The 19,478-nt window shown below is 34.2% G+C and overlaps 1 protein-coding gene across 5 annotated transcripts in view; it reads left to right on the top strand.

Annotated features, from left to right (window-relative positions):
- ZNF385D (zinc finger protein 385D) overlaps positions 1–19,478 on the top strand; it is a 429,191-nt gene that overhangs the window by 352,361 nt on the left and 57,352 nt on the right. For 4 of the 5 annotated variants that reach the window (XR_011093916.1, XM_068674353.1, XM_068674354.1 and 1 more), the window contains exons 5-6: positions 9,501–9,663; positions 16,354–16,383. Coding sequence is in view for 4 of the 5 variants with exons in the window: in XM_068674353.1 (XP_068530454.1) it covers positions 9,501–9,663; positions 16,354–16,383 (193 nt within the window). In the remaining variant the exon portion in view is untranslated. The remainder of the gene's footprint in view (positions 1–9,500; positions 9,664–16,353; positions 16,384–19,478) is intronic. The other variant, XM_068674352.1, reaches the window with a different exon arrangement.

Here is a 19,478-nt window from a genome sequence, read left to right as displayed (position 1 = left end):
GGTAAATTGATATTGAAATAACCATTGAAGTGGAAATTCAAATTATATTTGAGTAAAAGAATCAGAAAGTTGAATCGGCATTTTTCTGAAAACAAACTTGAAATTTGAATAGCTTCTATGTAATACAACATTAAAAACAGTAATTCCAGTAACAATATGAAGACTGTACATAAGAATACAATGCAAATATCTCCATATACTCTTTTTTTGTTTTGTACATACAAGCTCAAAAAGTCTGTCATTTCATATACAAAATTCAAAAGGTGCTAAATAGGAATTTAAAGATACATTTAAAAAAATTTTCCTGTCCTCTTTAAAATTGCTTGTGATATTTTTGTCTTGCTTACCACTATTCTTTGATGGTTTAATTCAGTCAAAATAAATAAATAAATAAAAATCTGAAACTCAGAATTTAATGAGATTGCTATTCTGAATGTAAACAGACAAAAGTATTTTGCTTGTTAACAGAAACCAGGTGAAAACACTCAAAGGAGCTATGCTAAACATACCACTCAACTTTCTTTAGTTAACAGTCAACCAGCTAAATGCAGAGGGAAATCATGTTTTATTTCCAGTAAATGTACAATTCCTAAATAAACTGAGGCTCTGGGAAGGTAAGTGTATCTGTATATCCTTGAATCGCTTTAGTTGTTGTCAACTGTGACAAACTGAAACTCAGAATGGTGTTGGCTACATACCCACCGTTGTTATTCCTTTTTAGACAACACCAGAAAAGTCTGAACTTTTCAATACTATTCAGAAAATTACTGTAAAGCAGTTATTTTAAATTCAACATCTTTTGTTTTTAGGCAAACTGTGTATAAACTGAATACTGAATTACATTTACATTATTTAACTCATAATTGAGTAAATCACAGGAATATTGTGTAATGGTGAGCTTATTTTTTTGTTGTTGTTTCTTTGTTGCTAGATGCATTCTACATCAGCTTCCACTTTTAGGATTTCCATTATTGACATATCATTCAAAAAGTATTAATTAACACAGTGAGTAAAATATGGACGGGTGTCTACTGATACAGAAGAGAAGCTGGGGTACATTTGTAAAAAACAACAGCAACAACAACAAAACATTTGCTCAAGATCTTTTCAGTTCCAGATCTATTTTCAAGATCTATTTGAGTTCCAGATTCAAATCTAGAAACATACATATTATATTTACTAAGCTGAATAAATACATCAGTTATTTTATCATGAGCCACACAAAGTGGTGTATACATAGATATAGATTAACCTTCCTCTATTTTATTCTAAAATTAATCTGAGATTAACCAGCTGGTTAATCTGAACAAAAGCTCAAACAAGCTCAATATTCTCTTGAAATTCTAACTACAACAAGATTTTTCATGTGTAAAGTAAATGATGATTGAAAGTCTGCCAATTAATACAACAAAGATCAGATTAAATGTTAAAGTTAATTTCATTGATTAATGTTTCACTAATACCTGTTTTCTAAAGAATGTTTCATCTCTCCATCAAAATTGTTCCCCCAAAAGAAACTATTATGAAAGTCATTATGTAAAATCTTCCATAGAACAGAACTCGAAAACTCTGTTACTGAATTTAAACTTCATCTTCCTTAGCAATAACAAGGTTATAATAGATGATAAAATAAATAATCAGTTTATTAAACTTTGGCATGCAGTGAACTTTTGTTGTGCTGCATGAATAAGTACCAGTTTCCTTAAAAGAAAATGCCACATGTGGGAAGAGATTTATTACTTGAGCTGTATTCCCTTCAGCATATATATTATGATGTCTTCTGTGTCTGCTGGGAATGAAGCGCGAAGTGTTCTATACCTAGGCAGATTTTTGTACTTTGCCTAGATAGTTTAAGGTAATGTCACACTCAGTAGCAGCCTACAGTAAAAGTAGGTGCATGGTCTACTAGAGTGCTACAGGACAACAGATATTACACGGGGGATTTTTACCTTCTTTATCTGAGCAAGATAAAATAGATTTTCCTCTCCAGAATGACAATTTCTGATTTTACTATAGAATGGATGATTTTACCATAAGAATGGGGTCAATGCCAATCTCTCACAATGTGATGCAGACTCTTGCCAGGAGCAGTCTCTCACCATTATATAAATGGATCTGGAAGGAGCCCAAGCACAGGGGATGGGATGAAGCAGCTTTGTTAATATGAAGGAAATAGTGAGCTCAGAAATCTCCCATCCTTTCTGTCATCCTTGAGTCTCAAAGTACCTTCAAGAATGTGTTGAATTAATGCTCTAAGAAGGAGAAAAGGGAACAGAAATGATTTCTTTCCATTGAAAGAGAAAATTAAATGTCTGGGAATTAGCATTTATGTTATTCTGCCATGGTAATGGAGAATTGTTTTATTTTCTACATAAATGTCCTTTTTGGTGCTTGCTCTGTTTTTGTATGCTAAGCTCTAGGGAATGGGGGGAAACTGATCAGTAATAAAACTATCACTTTTGATGGGGTAAAAGCCTTCTCTCAGAAAAAATCTGAAAGATGTCACATTACACACACATCCTTGGCATTTCATACCATGGTTACATTTGAGCCTGTAACGTAATTAACTTTCTGGCTCTGTATTACAGACTGATGTTTATGATAGAGTGCAAAAAAAATTGAAATGACACAATTCAGAAGATAAAGGTAAGCCTAGCAGAAGGAAGAAATGACGACAGGCAACATTTATCTACAATATAATTGACTGCAGATTGAGTTTGTATATATCAGGCAGAAATCAGGGTGCTCTTCTTGTTCAATATAAAACTTGTCATTGTGTTGACATCACCTTTAAAAATTACATTTACGTCTTCTCTTAATCTCTTATTCTTCAAAGGCTTGCACAGGGTCTTAGTTCATTTGTTTCTTGTACTGTGACTTTGTTAAGCTCTGAAGTCCATGGAGTTCCTCCATGTTTTAGAAAGTGAGTATAGGCTGTTAAAGTAATCCTGAATTTCCTGCCTGTACTCACTGGGCAAACAAAATAGTATGTGTTGCAAGATATATTATTTTGCAAATTTTAAAATACCCTCAAATAAAGACTTATGTACTAGAGCAAATAAATCTCAGTGCAAAAGACTGCACAACACTCTTCTTATTTTATCAGGTATGACTCACAGTAAAAGCCCTGTCATAGGCAGTACCAACTGTTGGGAGCCTCAAGGCTGCTAGACTTCCTGTAAACTTCTACAGTTAACTTATTCTTCCATAGAGATCAGCTCTGGTTATGAATGTAGCACATACTTGGTAGTATACAAATGTCTCAGCTGCTTACTGCAGTTTTCTCTGAGCTCAATGATGTCATCACTGACTGGCAAGACTGGCAGTCAACCTGGCAATTTTGGAGTCACTAGAAAAAAACTTTGTCAGTATGATGCCTTTTCCAAAAAAAAAATAAATATTATTAATAATAATAATAATTTGATTTTGATCAATTTCTTGTGTGCTTAGAGCACCTGTAAAATTGCGTTTGAAGTACTTGTTGACAGCCCAACTTCAGGAAGATAATCTGTACTCAGTGATTAAGATAACATGTAGCACAGGCATCTCATAAACAATTTCTCTCACTACATCAAAGAATAGAAGCACTTTTGCCTTATGCAGCTCTGTGTTACTGCCTAACCTAGAGTGGCCAGCTTAGTGACAATATTAGCTTGAACCAGAAAACTCATTTTTTGTTTGTAAAGCTATTTTATATACTTTTTACTCTGGGAGATCCTCTTGTCAATTACTGATATATTAGTCAAAGTTGTTACTATTTTACTGGGAGTGACAACAGAAGTGATAACAGCATCCAGCAACTGGTAAAAACGAAGACATGATGTGAGCTACTGAAATCTCAGACAGACAAAAAGGGGTTTTCATCTCTCTCAACCCTTGTTTGGGACTTTCTGAGGGAACAGGCAGACTGCAGCATGGCAGTGATTGGTTGGATGACAAAATGGAGCACAGCACTCTTCCCATTGGACAGCTTTCAAAATATATTGTGAAATGAGAAAGATATAATGCATGATAATTTAATTGAATTTTTGTGAGGAAGAATCACTGGAACGTACTGACTATACTTTTTAAAAAATTCTTTTCTTTGAGTTGGCTTTTATTAGGAAGGTATTGCCTAGAAGGAATGAAAGAGGCAGGAAATCAATCTGTAAGTAGACTGGTAATATGAGATGAACCAGGAGGGATATAGAAAGGATAGAAGATGTGGTGCTGCTAAGCTGAAAATTCTCTGAGAATAGGAGACCTTTTTGTGTTTCAGTGCACAAAATTAAGCACAATGTTTTTGTTGAACCAATGCCTAAAGAACATAAGTGAGAAGACATGATTCACTGGAGTATATTAGTCAGACGGACAAATGTATTTTGAAGACTGCTGTATAGATATGATGACTGTAATTGTACAAGAATACTGTCTGGATTGTTTGAAATATTTCATATCTTTCTCATCATATTTTACACATTGCAATTTTCTTGGTAATGTGATGTCCTTATGGTAATTGTGGTACAATATTGCACTTAAGCAAAGAAAATACAGCTGAGTTTTGACACTATGGCTGTTATTTCTAACTGCTCTCAGGTGTAACTATACAAAATGCATATAGAATTGTTATTATTTTATGGTATGTACATGTGTATTTATAATAAATATATATATGTATATATACTTTATTTTTTACACAGACAAATATGTTTTTATATTCTAACAATTTGGCAAGTTTAGAAAATCTGTGAATTAGAAAGGTCAATAATTATTCATCATAGGTATGCAGAACCAGAGGAAATTATTTGTTTTGCAAAAGAGATTCTTGAACTGATCTGTATTGCTGAAACAGGCAGGACTTTAAAAATAGCCTTGAAAAGTGAATTGCCATTTAGACATCTTGCCATTTCTTTGGTTTTTATGTAACTCACATAGAATAAATTTTATCCACATGTGATTTTCAGGATCAGAGCTCTCAAAATTTAGTTAAGGATCCATGGGTTTTCAAATTCAGATACAAAGTAATATAATACACCTTTTACTTTCTTGTTTGACATCTCTTTGAAGAATGGATATAGTTCCTTAAAGTGCACTGTAATGTTAAAGCAGCAATATTTGGCATATTTTTCATGTTCCATCATGAGACTAAGACTGGGTAACATGTCAGCTGACACTTGTATTCACAGTGCTAGGGATAATTCAGTATGTCAAACATGGAATCAGAGGATCACAGAATTATAGAATGGATTGGGTTATAAGAGACCTTAAAGGTCATATAGTTTTAACACCCCTGCCATAGGCAGGGATGCCACCCACTAGATCCAGATGGCCAAGGCCCCATCCAGCCTGGCCTTGAACACCTCCAGGGGTAGGGCATCCACAGCTTCTCTGGACAAGCTGTTCCAGTGCCTCACTAACTTTGCAGTGAAGAATTTCTTCCTAATGTCTAATCTAAATTAAACGGGGTTAAGCTGAAGCAGGGGAAGTTTAGGCTTGACATCAGGAGGAAGTTCTTCACAGAGAGAGTGGTTGCACACTGGAACAGGCTCCCCAGGGAAGTGGTCACTGCACCGAGCCTGACTGAATTTAAGAAGAGATTGGACTGTGCACTTAGTCACATGGTCTGAACTTTTGGGTAGACCTGTGCGGTGTCAAGAGTTGGACTTGATGATCCTTAAGGGTCCCTTCCAACTCAGGATATTCTATGATTCTATGATTCTATGATAAATATATTCACTTTTAATTTTAGACTATTCCCCCTTGTCCTATCATTATTCACCCGAATAAAGAGTCCCTCTCAATCTATTTTATAAAACCCCTTTAAGCATTGAGAAGCCACAATGAGGTCTCCCCGGAGCCTTCTCTTATCCAGGCTGAACATACCTGGCTCTCTCAGCCTTTCTTCATAGGAGAGGTGCTCCAGCCCTCCGATCATCTTTGTGATCCTCCTCTGAGCTTGCTCTAACAAGTACACACCTTCCTTGTGCTCGGGGCCCCAAACCTGAATGCAGTACTGCAGGTGGGGTCTCATGAGGGCAAAGTAGAGGGTCACAATCACCTCCCCTGCTCTGCTGGTCACGCCTCTTTTAATGCAGCCCAGGAAGGAGTTTGCCTTCTGGGCTGCAACTGCATGCTGCTGGCTTATGTCAAGACTTTCTTCCACCATAACCCCCACATGGCTGCTCTCAATGAGTTCTCCCATTCTGTACTCCTATCTGAGATTGCCCTGACCCTGGTACAGCACCTTGTACTTGGACTTGTTGAGTCTTATTCGGTTTACGTGGGCCCACTTCTTTAGCCTGTCCAGGTCCTTTTGAATGGTATCTCTTCCTTTGGTATCAACTGCACCACCCAGCTTGGTGTCATCTACAAACTTGCTGAAGGCGATGTGAGAAAAAAAAACACTGTGTTGGAAACTGTGATGAAAGAAGAAAGTAAGGTCTGTCTTAAGGTATTATTCTGATGATGTTATAATCATAAAAAGAAAAAGAAAATAATATTGGATGACTTTTAGGAGAGATGTTTGGAGAACATACTTGGTGTTCTCTAATAATATGAGAGTTTTCATTTTAGGATTGTCCTGAATCTCTGTTGCTTGAGAGAACATCTGTTTTTTTTAGACTAAACAGCTGTTTCTCAAAGGAGGTTGGCTTTCAGCAAGATGAACAATTATAAAATTCACTACTCCTTTATAAGAAACGTAAAGGGAAATCTTCCCTTGATTCCCACTAAGTTCAGTAGATTCTTGGTTTTACATATCCTCTGCTTATAACTTGTCTGAGCACAACTTGTTGCACAAGTTGTTAAGACATATATACACATAAGATAATATTAAGATAAAATATTAAGATAAAATAGGGAAAATTGTAATTTATGATATTTTTTTATTTATTATTATATAGGCTGACAGCAAATACTATTTTAAGTAATGAATTTTATAAGCTACAAGTAAATGTCATTTAAGTAGTGAGGACTATTTTAGTTCTCTTATGGCTGCAAGGAATGATAGTACCATATTTTATGTTGTCACGTTGAAAAGATATTTATGGATATTTTTCCATTTCCCCCACCCCACTCTTGCAACTAAGAATCTCTAGAGGTTAGGTAAACTGTCAGTGATCTGTGGGAAGTGAGCAATGGAGAACTTTTCGTAACAGCCACTGTACCTGTAAGTTTAAGCAACATTTTTCTACTTTGGAATGTTTTCATTAATGTATTTCAGAATACTGAAAAGGTCACCACTTTCTACATATGGCCTTATTTTATATTCCTTGTACATCCAACACTCTGCTTAGGTTGAGTTTTGTGGAGCTGTAGCTGTGAGAATTTGGAGTGAAAAGTGGATGCAGGAGGCATAAACCTGGTTGTGTTCTACCAGTAATTCTGTGAAGAAACTTGAGCTGCATATCAAACTAAAATTGGCATTCATCATCTAGTATTAAGGATCATGTTCTGACTACTTTTCTGATATTTGAAGAATGACACTATTAGTTAGGGAAAACAAGTGCACTCAGAAACTGAAGCTGACTGGTAACTCATTTTGACTAAAAACTGTAAAAACAGTTGACAGGATAGTATCATAAAGATGTACTTTATAATGTCATTTTTAATGCATCGTCATAACCTGACACTGGTCTTTCAGTTTTACAGTAATTAACATCTCTTGATTGTTTGTATCTGGCTTACAGTATGTCTTGATGTTACGTGTTGGGAATTGTAAAAGGTGCATGATTGTGCTGTTTCTGTCCAAGTTGTTTCTAATTAATAACTTCACTGTCCAGTGTTCTTTCAATAAGGGTACCTACTATAATGTTTACATTATTTTAGATACAAAGAAACTGGCTTTTCAACCAAACTGAATGATGCATCTTGATACACAAGAGCATGTGTGTGTATGTATTTCTATGTGTACATACACATACATTTATGTGTGTTTATTAGTTTAGATAAGGTCTCTCGCTTCTTCTCACCTTGAGTTTCTCAAATCTCAGGCATCTGGAAGGAAACATAACTTTTCATGAATACTGAAAACCATAAATCTCGAGATTAATTAATTAAAACTCTTATTGTCATATTCACTAGAACTTCCTCACATCCTAGAATTCAGCACAGGGCAGCATTAAGTAAAGGTATAATGACTAACAGGTACCAGATAATGCAGGCATCTTGCACCTGTACAAGTGACTTAGTGAATTGATGACTGTGTCATTTTATCCCTCTGATTCTTTTAGTTTGTAGCTCCTAATTGGCATACATGTTTATTTCTTGTGATTCCACAATAGAAAGTGTTTACCTTATATGTTCTCTCTAAGCATCTGCAGTTGTTTCATGTCAGAAATAAAATACTGACTTTAATGTGTCCTTGGGCTGACCCAGCATAGTTGCTTTTATTTTATTCATTTCTGTGGTAGTTAAATTTTGATTATTTTCCTAGGGTCTCAATAATGTCCTTCAACTAGGAAAGGAATTGTTTTCAGTTAAGTTTGAATTTCAGCAATAAAAAATATACAGATTTTATCAAATTATTATTTTATTAGTTGGAGGAGTATATTTCTAGGAATTTAAATATTAGAGGGAAAAAAAAAAAACCCTCTGATTATTCATATTAATTCCAATGTCTTTTTTAGTAAGGTTTAATCCTATACTTAAATACTATTCTTAAAATATACATACAACATAAATTAAATGAAGAAATGTTGCTATTAACTCTTACAATAAGAGTTCTTTCAGCATAATCCTTTTCAGTGTAATACATAAATCTCAATAGCAATGCATGTACAAATCTATTTTAGCTTAATATCATGTAGCCAAGACATATTTGTGAGGTTTCTGCTTAAAAAGGATGTTCCTGGCTTTGAATTTCAAACACTGGAACTTACGTATTTATTTATTAAGAAAGCCAGATAACTGCAGGTAAATCTTTGGTAATGGGCTTTGACGAGTGTGGTTTATATTTCGTTTTTTTGGTTGGTTGGTTGGTTGGTTGTTTTTTTTTGTTGTTTTTTTTTTTTTTTGTTTGGCTTTGGGTAGCTTGGTCTTTGCTTTTCATTAGAGAAGTTCCTGATACCACTGTTAAATGTAAACTGTTCTTTGAAGGAGCCTTTAGCAAAATCTCTAGATTCTAAGAGGAATTGGAAAAGTGAAAAGCTACTGGGAGGATAGTGTTTTCTTCCCCATTGCCTGAGAATTATTAATTTTTTAATGCAAAAAAAAACAAACATCTTGATAGAAAAGCTGATAAAGATACATGTTTTAAGCATAGTATACTAAAACAATCTTATTTTGGTCTGTAAGTAAAATTGTTATACAGTAATATACTGTATTCATTGGATTGCAGATGTTTTAGTATTTTTTTCCATTGTTTTCCAAGCATCATTCTAAATATAGTTTTCTGTTTGGTCAGTACTTGGATAATGTTAGTGGTACCCATTATTGAAAGGTAGTCTGTATTTGTACTAATACAGAGAATACCAGTTTAGAAATGAGCCTGATTGCATGGTTCATTTTGTTCTCCTTTGTAGAGCCAGGCTGCGGCCCACTACAAAGGCACTAAACATGCCAAGAAGCTCAAAGCACTGGAAGCCATGAAAAATAAGCAGAAATCTGTTACTACCAAGGACAGCGCAAAGACTACCTTCACTTCCATCACTACCAATACCATCAATACCAGCTCTGACAAAACAGGTTAAGCGACAATCTTTGTTGGTCTTTTTTTGTTGTTGTTGTTTTTTCGTTGTTTAATTCCATGTCTGTTTGGTTATGTGCTTGCTACATTGATTCATGCTTGATCCATCTTTCTGTGTGATACTGATTTCTTTTAGTCCTTTCAGTCTGCTGGTGAGAGTATGACAGTCCAATTTCTCTCTATGAAAAGAGGCTTGTTATTCTTTAGGATAGAATGCAATACTTATGATTTGATTAATTTTTATTAATTACTTAACTATTACATATCAACTGGTCTAAACCTCATAGTCTATGCACAGCACCACTCTATGTATTATTGCTTATGGATGGTTTATTTTAACCACAAATAATGCAGCAAATTACACTGTGTTCAGAAGCCTCTTGGAAAGTAGTTAGTATAAACCTAGTTTCCATAAATTTCAAACATTGCATTTTTTTTTAATGGCTATTGCATGGTTTTGAGCTGGAAAATATATGTATAATCTTTATGCCACATGATCAGGTAAGTGATGTTGATGATAATTATTTTGTTTAAATGAGTCTTCAGACTGAAATCATATCCTTTAAATTATTGGATGGGTATTCCTTTGCAAAATAAATAAATAAATAAATAAAGTTCATTTGAAAAGTATTTGAAAGTATTTGGTGAAGTCAACAGAATTTGATTAAGCTCACATTTTAAATATTTTGTTACTCTACTGGAAATTTCAAAGGAAGGTTGTAAATTCATTGAAGTGTAGTCTAGTATCACACAAGGTGTGACTGCTTTTGTTTTTCTCTGTATGAAGGTTTACAGTTTGCATATTTAGTCATACCCAGCCCCTCCCCCCCCCCCCCCCTTCACCAAACAAGTCAAACACTGCAACAGCAAAAAAGCCAAAGCTGTGAAAAAGCAGAGACTACTGATGCTGAAAGCTGTTCACTTGGAACCACTTCTCCTGATTCAGTAAGTTTAGCACTGTAAATAGGTGTGTACTAGCCAACTATAGTAAAAACAAAATAAAACAAAAAAGTACCTTGCAGATGTGCAATATTTTTTTTTTAGATTACATTTTTGCTGTATTTGTTATAGGCAGATACCTTCCCAAGTATCTGTCTCTCTCTATTTGGTATAGACCTTTGTTATACACAGCATATATTTTAATGGGGATTTATATCCTAACAATAATAGCATTGCTTTAAAAATAGTTATTACAATATTGTTGTGTTTGCTTCAAATAAATAAATAAATATGGAAAATATTCCAAGTATTTTTGTTTCTATGATGAAAGATATGAAGCATAGGGACAAAGGGCGGAACTGTAAAAGTTACTTAAATATATGTGTTTCTAAACATACAAATACCTGTTAAAGTTCATCCTCTTTACTGTGACCAGAACAGTAAGAGAGATGATGTTTCTATTAGGAAAGAAATGAAGTATGGGAGAATGGAACAAAGACGGGAAATGTCAAAAGTTATTATTATTTTTTTTTAATATATATTTCTAAGCATACAAATATCTTTACAAGTTTCTTCTGCTGCTATCTGCTACCATGGTCAGAAAAGTAAGAGGGAAAGAGTGAATTATTGTTTACAAAATATGATCTAGTGTTTAGAGGAAAAGAAGAAAAAAGTGAGAGAATTTGAAGCTTTTTTTTTTATGACTCAAATCTGTTTTTATTGTTGTTTTTGTTTTTAGTTACTTTCTTTCTTATTCAGTGTAAATTTGGAGGATTATCCGAAGTGCCTTAAAACAAGTGTGACTCCATCAGGCTTTGAATTAGACCCTTGACAAGACATATGAACTGTCTTGTATCCAAAGTCAGTAGTACAAATCAATATTAATATCAGCATAAATAACATCACAAAACTAGTTAACCACAAGAGCAATGGTCTGTGCTAGAGTTTTCTCAGCTTTACAAAGCTTGTGACTTCCTAGATTAATTTTGTAAATGTGTGTGTACGTATGTAGCCTACATTGGAAATGGAGGTCAGTACCTCCATAGCGTTCTACAAGAAAAAAATTAATATTAGTTGACAAACAGCCTAAAATCTGAGTGTTTCACAAAACACTGAGCACTGTTCAACTTGTGGCAAAAGACCTATTCAACTACTGTTATTCAAAGAAAGGCAGCATGTTCTATCAAAAGGCAAATATGGTTATTACAGGTCTGCATTAATATGACTGGCAGTAGAATGGCATATCCTTGGTGTAAGTTATCCTTTGTAGAATCAAGTATGTAAACACACTATCAGAAAAAAAAAAAAAAAAAAAAAAAAAAACATTTTGAGTAGATAAAAGGATGAAATTGTCTGCCTTGTAAGTTAAAAAAAAAAAAAAAAAAAGCTCGTATTTTTTTTATTTACTTGATAGAAATTTCAAGAGCAAAATGTTTTCTGAAAGCCAGAATAAAACATCAGAACATGCTGCACTGCATTTGCTATTTATAAATGATCACTCTAAAAGTCAAATATTCTGATAGTAATGTGCAGTTCTGAGATTATAGTTACAATAATGAATATATTTTATGAATTCATAATTCATAACTAGAAATAAATTCTGTTACCTGTACTTGTGATCATTTGTAACCAAAACTTTTCCTAAGTAAAAAATAAATAAATAAATAAATAAAATGCTCAGTGCTGAAGATTAATACTTGATCCTAAATACACTAAGGATAGGGTCATGTTCGTATCACCTCCAATCCATCATGCACAGCAGTGGTTAAACGGTGAATTACACATCAGTCACAGCACATTGGTCAGGATTTCAGTTCACTGGTTCTTTGCACACTTAGCAACTCCAGCAATGAAACACCATCAGGAAATCGGCAGTGCTATGCAATGAAGATTATGAAAAAAGACTACACAGTATACAAACTTGTATTTCGTTAGACATGGTGCCAACATGTGTTATTGCAATAAATAATGGAGACTGTGCAATCCACCAAGCAGACTCCTTAATAACTTTCATAAATGTTTCCTTATAGTGAAAGCATAAGTACTAAGGAAAAAACATGGGGTCATTTTGCTTATTCTGTAAATGTCAGGGTTTTTTGGTTTATTTATTTATTTATTTATTACTATTTTAAGTACTATTTAGAAGCATTAGAAGGCTAGAACTTGAGGAATTTGGGGGGAATAAAATATCATGAAGAGTTATGCTGCCGGTCACAATGGATGATGATATTCTAAGCATGTGTGAACTTTATCCATTCTATTATTTAATATCCTCCTTTCATCTCTACTTATCATTTTATATGTGATACCTGTAGTTACTTAGCACAGAAAAACTGAAAGTATGACCATTCCAAAGACAAGCTCACTTTGTGATAATGTACAAGCCAATTCAAGGGGTGATAACAAAAATGAATATTTTCAGCATATATTATGATACATTTATATATATTCCCTGCTACAGAGTCATTAAAGGTCTGTGATAGCTTTAAAATTTCCTCCTGTTTTCTATCAATGTATGTTTTCCTTATAAAATGTTTCACACCTTCACATTGGCTGTAAGGATTGATACTTTAGGAAAATCATTCAGAATATATTTAGACTGTTTTCTGTCAACATAAATATATGTCCTGTCCAGTAAAGTCATTTTCCTGAACATGGATTTTTTGGATCTAGAGTGAATGTTCAAGTTTATATCCATGTAAAACAATATCTCTCTATCATTGTATAAGTCTGAGTATTGATCATTTCAGAAGCTATTTGAAGTTAGGAAGGACTCTCTGTAAGCACATTATTATGGATTAAATTCTGAAGATTTGGGCCTTTATTTTTATTTTTTTTAATTCAGCAGAGAATTCAGCCATCATTTCTTATCAATGGAGAAGGATAAGTAGACCTTTCCAAAAAGGAAAAAAACATTATTGGAAGCTGTCATTATAGCAGTCTTTGATGTCTCTCTCTCTCTCTCTCTTTTTTTTTTTTTATCCATATATTGAATATAAGTGTGGTAATAACATAGGAGAAAGCATAACGTTTTCTTTTACCAACCCATTTGAAAATTGTTCTTTGTGGGAAAATTTTAAGTGAGCCATGCCTTCACAAAACACTTTTTTCTTTTATCTAAGAAATGGTAGGTTATTGATGGTCAGCAGATTCAACTCACCTTTGAAAAAAACATTTCAGTCGAGCTGGATTAACTCTGAAATAGTTAAAGGTGGAGTAGGTTGGTGACTGATAGAGAAGCTGTTTGCCAAGGCCTTGGATAGAAAAAAGAGGAAGACAGGGAGGAGAAAGAAATCAGAAATGTTGTAGTAAGTCAAGGTGGTAGGAAGGAAGATGGCATGAAAAAGAAGATATGTTGGAGTTTGGAAGGTACTAATGCCACAGAATGACAAAAATTTTGAATTCTCTGCAGTGAAGAGACCTTAGAAGGGACATTTGGATATCAGCTATTTCACCTTCCAGCTTGGAGCTGTCAGCTAGAGTAGGCTGATCATTACCGTGTTCAGTCAGGTTTTGGATATCTTCACAACCTTGCTGGGCAACCTGTTAGAGTGTTTGACCACCCACACAGTAAAAAGGATTTTATGGGGTACTGAGTCTAATCTCTTGTATTTCTTTTTGTGCCCATTGTGTCTTGCCCTGTCACTGGGCACCACTGAAAAGGGTCTCTTGCTCTGTCTCCTTTACCCCCCCCACCCCTGACCTCATAAAGTATTTATATACGTGGATAGCAGTTCCCTTAGCTGTTCTTCTCCAGGCTTAACAGTCCCAGATCTCATCTTCTCCTCATACAACAGATGCTCTAAGCCCTTAATCAACTTTGCGGCTGTTTGTTGGACTTGATCCAATGTGTTCATGTCTTTTGTGTATAGAATAGCCCAGAACTGGACCAAGCACTGCAGGTGTTTCTCACCAGGGCTGACTAGACGGGAAGGATCACATTCCTCAATGTACTGTCAACATTCTTCCTAATGCAATTCAGGATGCCATTGACCTTCTTTTTGGCAAAGGCATGCTGCTGGATTTTGTCTAGCCTGGTGTTCACCAGGACCCTGAGTTCTTCTCCACAAAGATGCTTTCCAGGAAGTCAGCCCCCAACCCAGACTAGTGCATGGCATTATTCCTGCTCAGTTTCATGACTGCATTGTCCTTTTGTCCTTTGTTGAGCTTCAAGAGACTCTTGTTATCCTATTTCTTCAGACTATCCAGGTCCCTCTAAATAGCAGCACATCCATCTGGTGTATCAGACACTCATCCCAGTTTTGTATCATCTGCAAACTTGCTGAGGATGCACTCTATCTCAGTGTCTGGGTCATTAATGAAGACAGTATTGGCACTAATAATCCCTGGGAGCCACTAGTGACCGTCCTCCAGCTGGCCTTTGTGCTGCTGACCACAACCCATTGGGGCTGCCAGCTCATACATTTTTTCTATTATCTTTTGTGTGTCGTTTTGTTATTGTTTTGTGTTTTGGTAAAAATGTAAACTAAGAAACTGTAAAAAACAGAAACAAAACAAACAAACAAACAAAAAAAAATGTAAATAACATCAAGCAGAATAAGAGGATTAACATGGAAATGCATAAGATTTATGCAGATCTCTAAATTCTGCTAATGCATGGCTTTAATAGGTTTGCACTAGTTTCCCATTAGGCAAATCACATTGATTCTATGTAAAATATATTACTATTATAAAATGTATTTTACATGCAGTTAAAATAAAAGATCATTGATGGGATCTCGTTGAATGCATCTTTTTACATCTACTTTGTGCTCTGTTATATACTATATTGTCTTTGTGTATTGTGACTTTTCTAATAATTCCATAGTGTGTTTTATCACCTGTTTGCAACCTTTAACTATGCTTCTGGGGGATGACAGACATTCTGGGGTCTACAGACATTGGGAATAAAAACTAAAGCAGACCTGTTGCCTTATATCATCTTACACCAGAGATGAAATTGGTCTGTAGATATGTAGGTAGTGGCCGTAACATTGCACAGTATCCAGTATATCTTCTGCCAATATTGAGATGGAGAAGTCAAACTTCAAATGCAGCATTTTCATGGAATATAACCACTGAACTGCATAGACTATATATCTGTCCTTTTGGTTTTATTGATAACATAAAGGAGAGAAAGACAATGATTTTTTAAACACAATATTTACTGAGAACCTATGTGAAATTTCTTTGACCATCTATAGATATGTACATCGACAGTTGCATATGACATATTGACAATCGCACTGGATTCTCCTTAGTGTGAGAGGAAATCTTGTCAATGGAGTCTAGGGCACGGTTCATCTCATTCTAAAATACATATCTAAAATAAACCAGATGAATGAAGAATTCATAAGAGTCATTCTCTTCATTTGAGTGCATGTATTTATTAAAAACAAAGAAACAAACTGTAGTGACTAGGTCAGAAGTTAAAGGCTAAACTTAGCTTAGACAAATTCCAGCCTCAGTGAGCAAATTGCCCATTCCTTCAAGATGTCCATTTTTTTTCTCACAAATTTTGTTTATTTTTAACTGAATTGTGAATTTATCTGTAAGAATTTTGTACTTAATGTTCACAATCTGAGTTGTATCAGTTAATTTTAAATGGTTATTTATCAGGTGACATTATTACTGTCTGTCAAGTGAAAATTTTAATAAGTTTCTGAATAGATTTTGGATTTCTGACTGATGAAAAGAGAATTTATTGATTTTTTTTAAATCGTGAATCTTTTTCTGATCTCATTTTTTAGGCTTTGGAGAAAAACTATTGCCTGTTAAAGGTAGGCAGCTGGAGTATGTATTGTTTACTATTACTATGTTTACTAACTTAATTTTTATGTTATTACGTTCAGCCAGTGGTGTCCTAGGCAACTTGTCCTAGCAGAGCACTGTTTGTGTCTCTTTCAGGTTTCTAGCAATGACTGAAAGGATTCTTTTTTTTTTTTTTTCTTTTTTTTTCTGATGCTTTATTTAATATTCAAAACTTTTGCTCTGAGTTGTAGGAAAAAGTTTTCAGAAGTACTGCTCAAATGAAACTTGGTTGTATGAATAGAATAGAAAATAGAATGAAAGCACATAATTGGCCAGTAATGCAGCAGATTCATTTAAAAATAAGAAAAAATGTTTTTTTGAATATGATTACTTGAATGTTTATATGCATGCATATTTGCAATAGTAGTCCTTCTTTTCAGGTTCAAGGCAGATGACTGACTGTTGTTTCCTTAAATATAGTGGATTAACACACCTTTCTTTCTTTCTTTTGCTTATGTAGTCAAATCCACGTGTACACTAGCTCTATACATAGATATATTTTTGTAGTTCCTGGTCCTGCTCCAGAAACCGTAATGAAAAGGAGCTTCCATTTGAAAATGAAAATCAGTCTCCTTTCATCTCTGCTTTTCATTTTGTTTCCACTTTCATTTTATCTCTCTTACGTTTAGCTTCTGAGCTTTTTTTTTTATTATTATTAATATTATAAACATCTGTTTCAGTAATACCTAATCTTTGTGGTTTATGAGGGCTTCCATATATTAAGAATTATTGGATTATTTCCAGTGTTGCTTGGTTTAGTCACCCTACCTTATCATTTGAGTGACTTGTTTAATCCTTTCTTCTTAATGGCAAACTGCACTAACTTTTTCTTTCTTAAGGAAAGATGATGAAATCATGCTGTTTGCATATATATATGTATGCCATTAAGATATATTTAATTAAAGTGCCACTGCCTATCTATTAGCATTTTTATATATAGCTGTTGTTAGGTACAAAAGATTTTTGTTAATCTTTTGTAGCTGAAAGAAATTCTAATTCTAATAATGACTCAAACGCCAACTATATTTAAAATTCAGAATAATAGTTAATACTAATAAAAATCTGCTAGAGGATGCAGAACCAATTTATTGTATGATCCCAGTGTGCAATTTGCTAGTACAGCTTAGGCTTTGGATACCCTTTTAAATTTAATTGTTACATTGAGGATATTTAATCTAAGAAGACACTTCAGTGCAGTCTGCTTGTATAATTTAGTTGTTGTTTTGTTTCTTTATGCTTTATTATATTATAAAGTATACTCTTGTTTGGACAAGTAATTTCTTCAGATCGTTTCAGCATCGCTTAGGGCACAGCAGAAATAGCAGGCTAATTCTGGGTTTAGGATCATGAGATCCTAGATCTAAATTGATTTTCTTTACAAGTCAATGTTTTAGTGCAGGCCAAAACATAGCAATGACCTTGAAGCTTTGTAAGGATTATTACTTCATGCTATCTCATATCTTGAGATATTTCGGGTGGTGCATTCCAAAGTTGCAAGCATGAAATAATAAATGAGGAGTAATTGCTTGGTGCTTAACACAACACTGAAGCATTCCAAAGCCAGCTAGAGGGCTTCATTGCCTGCTTCCCAATCACCCAATTCAAAATTTGACCCTTTTCAAATTTTATTTGAATGAAAACTCTTAAGGAAAAATTTTAGTGTGCAAAAAGTGTTCTTATTTCCTGATGCTCTTGGTTTTTGCTCATTTGCTTGGAAATAAGAGATTACTGATTCATAGTCATCAATTCTCTTAATCACATGCTCATAAAATTCAATACGAAGCAGTCACATTTAACTGTGTTACAATGTCTTTCACTTTAAATCACCTATGCTTTGACTTTTCCACACTTCATACAATCTGTAGCTAACTGCAGCACAAAATGTTATCAGCATTCCACAGACTGTTGTACCAATTTTGCATTAGAGCTCAATGGTAATTTGGAAGACAATAGCCTCTCTTTTGATCTTTATGTAGAACTAGGGCTTTTTCTTTCTTTCTGAGTGTAGCTAACTAGCAATATAAAAATTACAGTAATTTATGTGCGCCTCAATTGATCATTAATGCACAATAAAATCCTTCTTTGCTTCCATCTATGTACACGGAGAGCTTTGTCATATGAACACCATGTGTTTTCTGTGGACTCAGCTGCTTTTGATTGGGATTGCCTTGACAACAATTTTATGCTTGAATAATCCTGTAGATAGAAACCACTGTCAGTCGCAACATCTGTATCAGTATGAAAGTCCAGTACTAACAATGCTGTTATTCATAGGTATGAAAAACATTTTCCATTGAAATATTAAATAGGATCTTTCACAGTATCTCAAGGAAATGTCAGCTTGTTTGCTGCATGCCCATAGCTGCAACTGCTAGAAATCTTGAGAATAATCTCCAGTTTGTTAGATTCTGTTTTTCAGATATTCATGAGCATTACACTAAAAACTGTATCAAGTACTGTAACATGCATCTGCTTAATGACACAGTCTTCATGATGTGTTTTGTTTTGTTATGAGTGGAATTGACACAAGCTAGTAGGATAGGTCTGAACGCTCCTCAGTTCTAGTCTTTGGGATTTCAGAAAAGTCATGGTATTTCAGATATTGATCCTCTTTTAAGTTTTTATTATAAAACTTCGGATTCAGAAGCCTGTTACTATTATGTAATTGTTTATTTTGTTAGCTTATGGATTGATTTTGAATGGAGTTGAACTTCCTGATCCCGAATCAGGAAGTTTTTGCAAGTCTGAAATTCTTTCAGGGACCTCTGCTTTGAGGGCAACAGAAGAGTAGATATGTCTTCATTTAATTGATTCATTTTCTTCATGCTGACATCATAATGTCTGGACAAAGTAGAAACAGAAAGTGGTTGTTATTTGAATATTTTTGTTTGTTTATTTGTTTTTATTTGACATTTCTAAGTCAAAAGCAGTCTCTTGTCCTAAGAAGTTTAAGAGTTTGTCTGGTCTTTAATTTTTCATGTTTTGTTTTGTTTTGTTTTGTTTTTTTCCCTTTTCTTTCATTTTATCTATTTTATTTATTGTATTTTATTTTATTTTGGTTCTT

This window comes from Anas acuta, chromosome 2 (assembly GCF_963932015.1).
Source record: "Anas acuta chromosome 2, bAnaAcu1.1, whole genome shotgun sequence".
NCBI lineage: Eukaryota > Metazoa > Chordata > Aves > Anseriformes > Anatidae > Anas > Anas acuta.
This window is presented reverse-complemented; position numbering and strand designations above follow the sequence as displayed.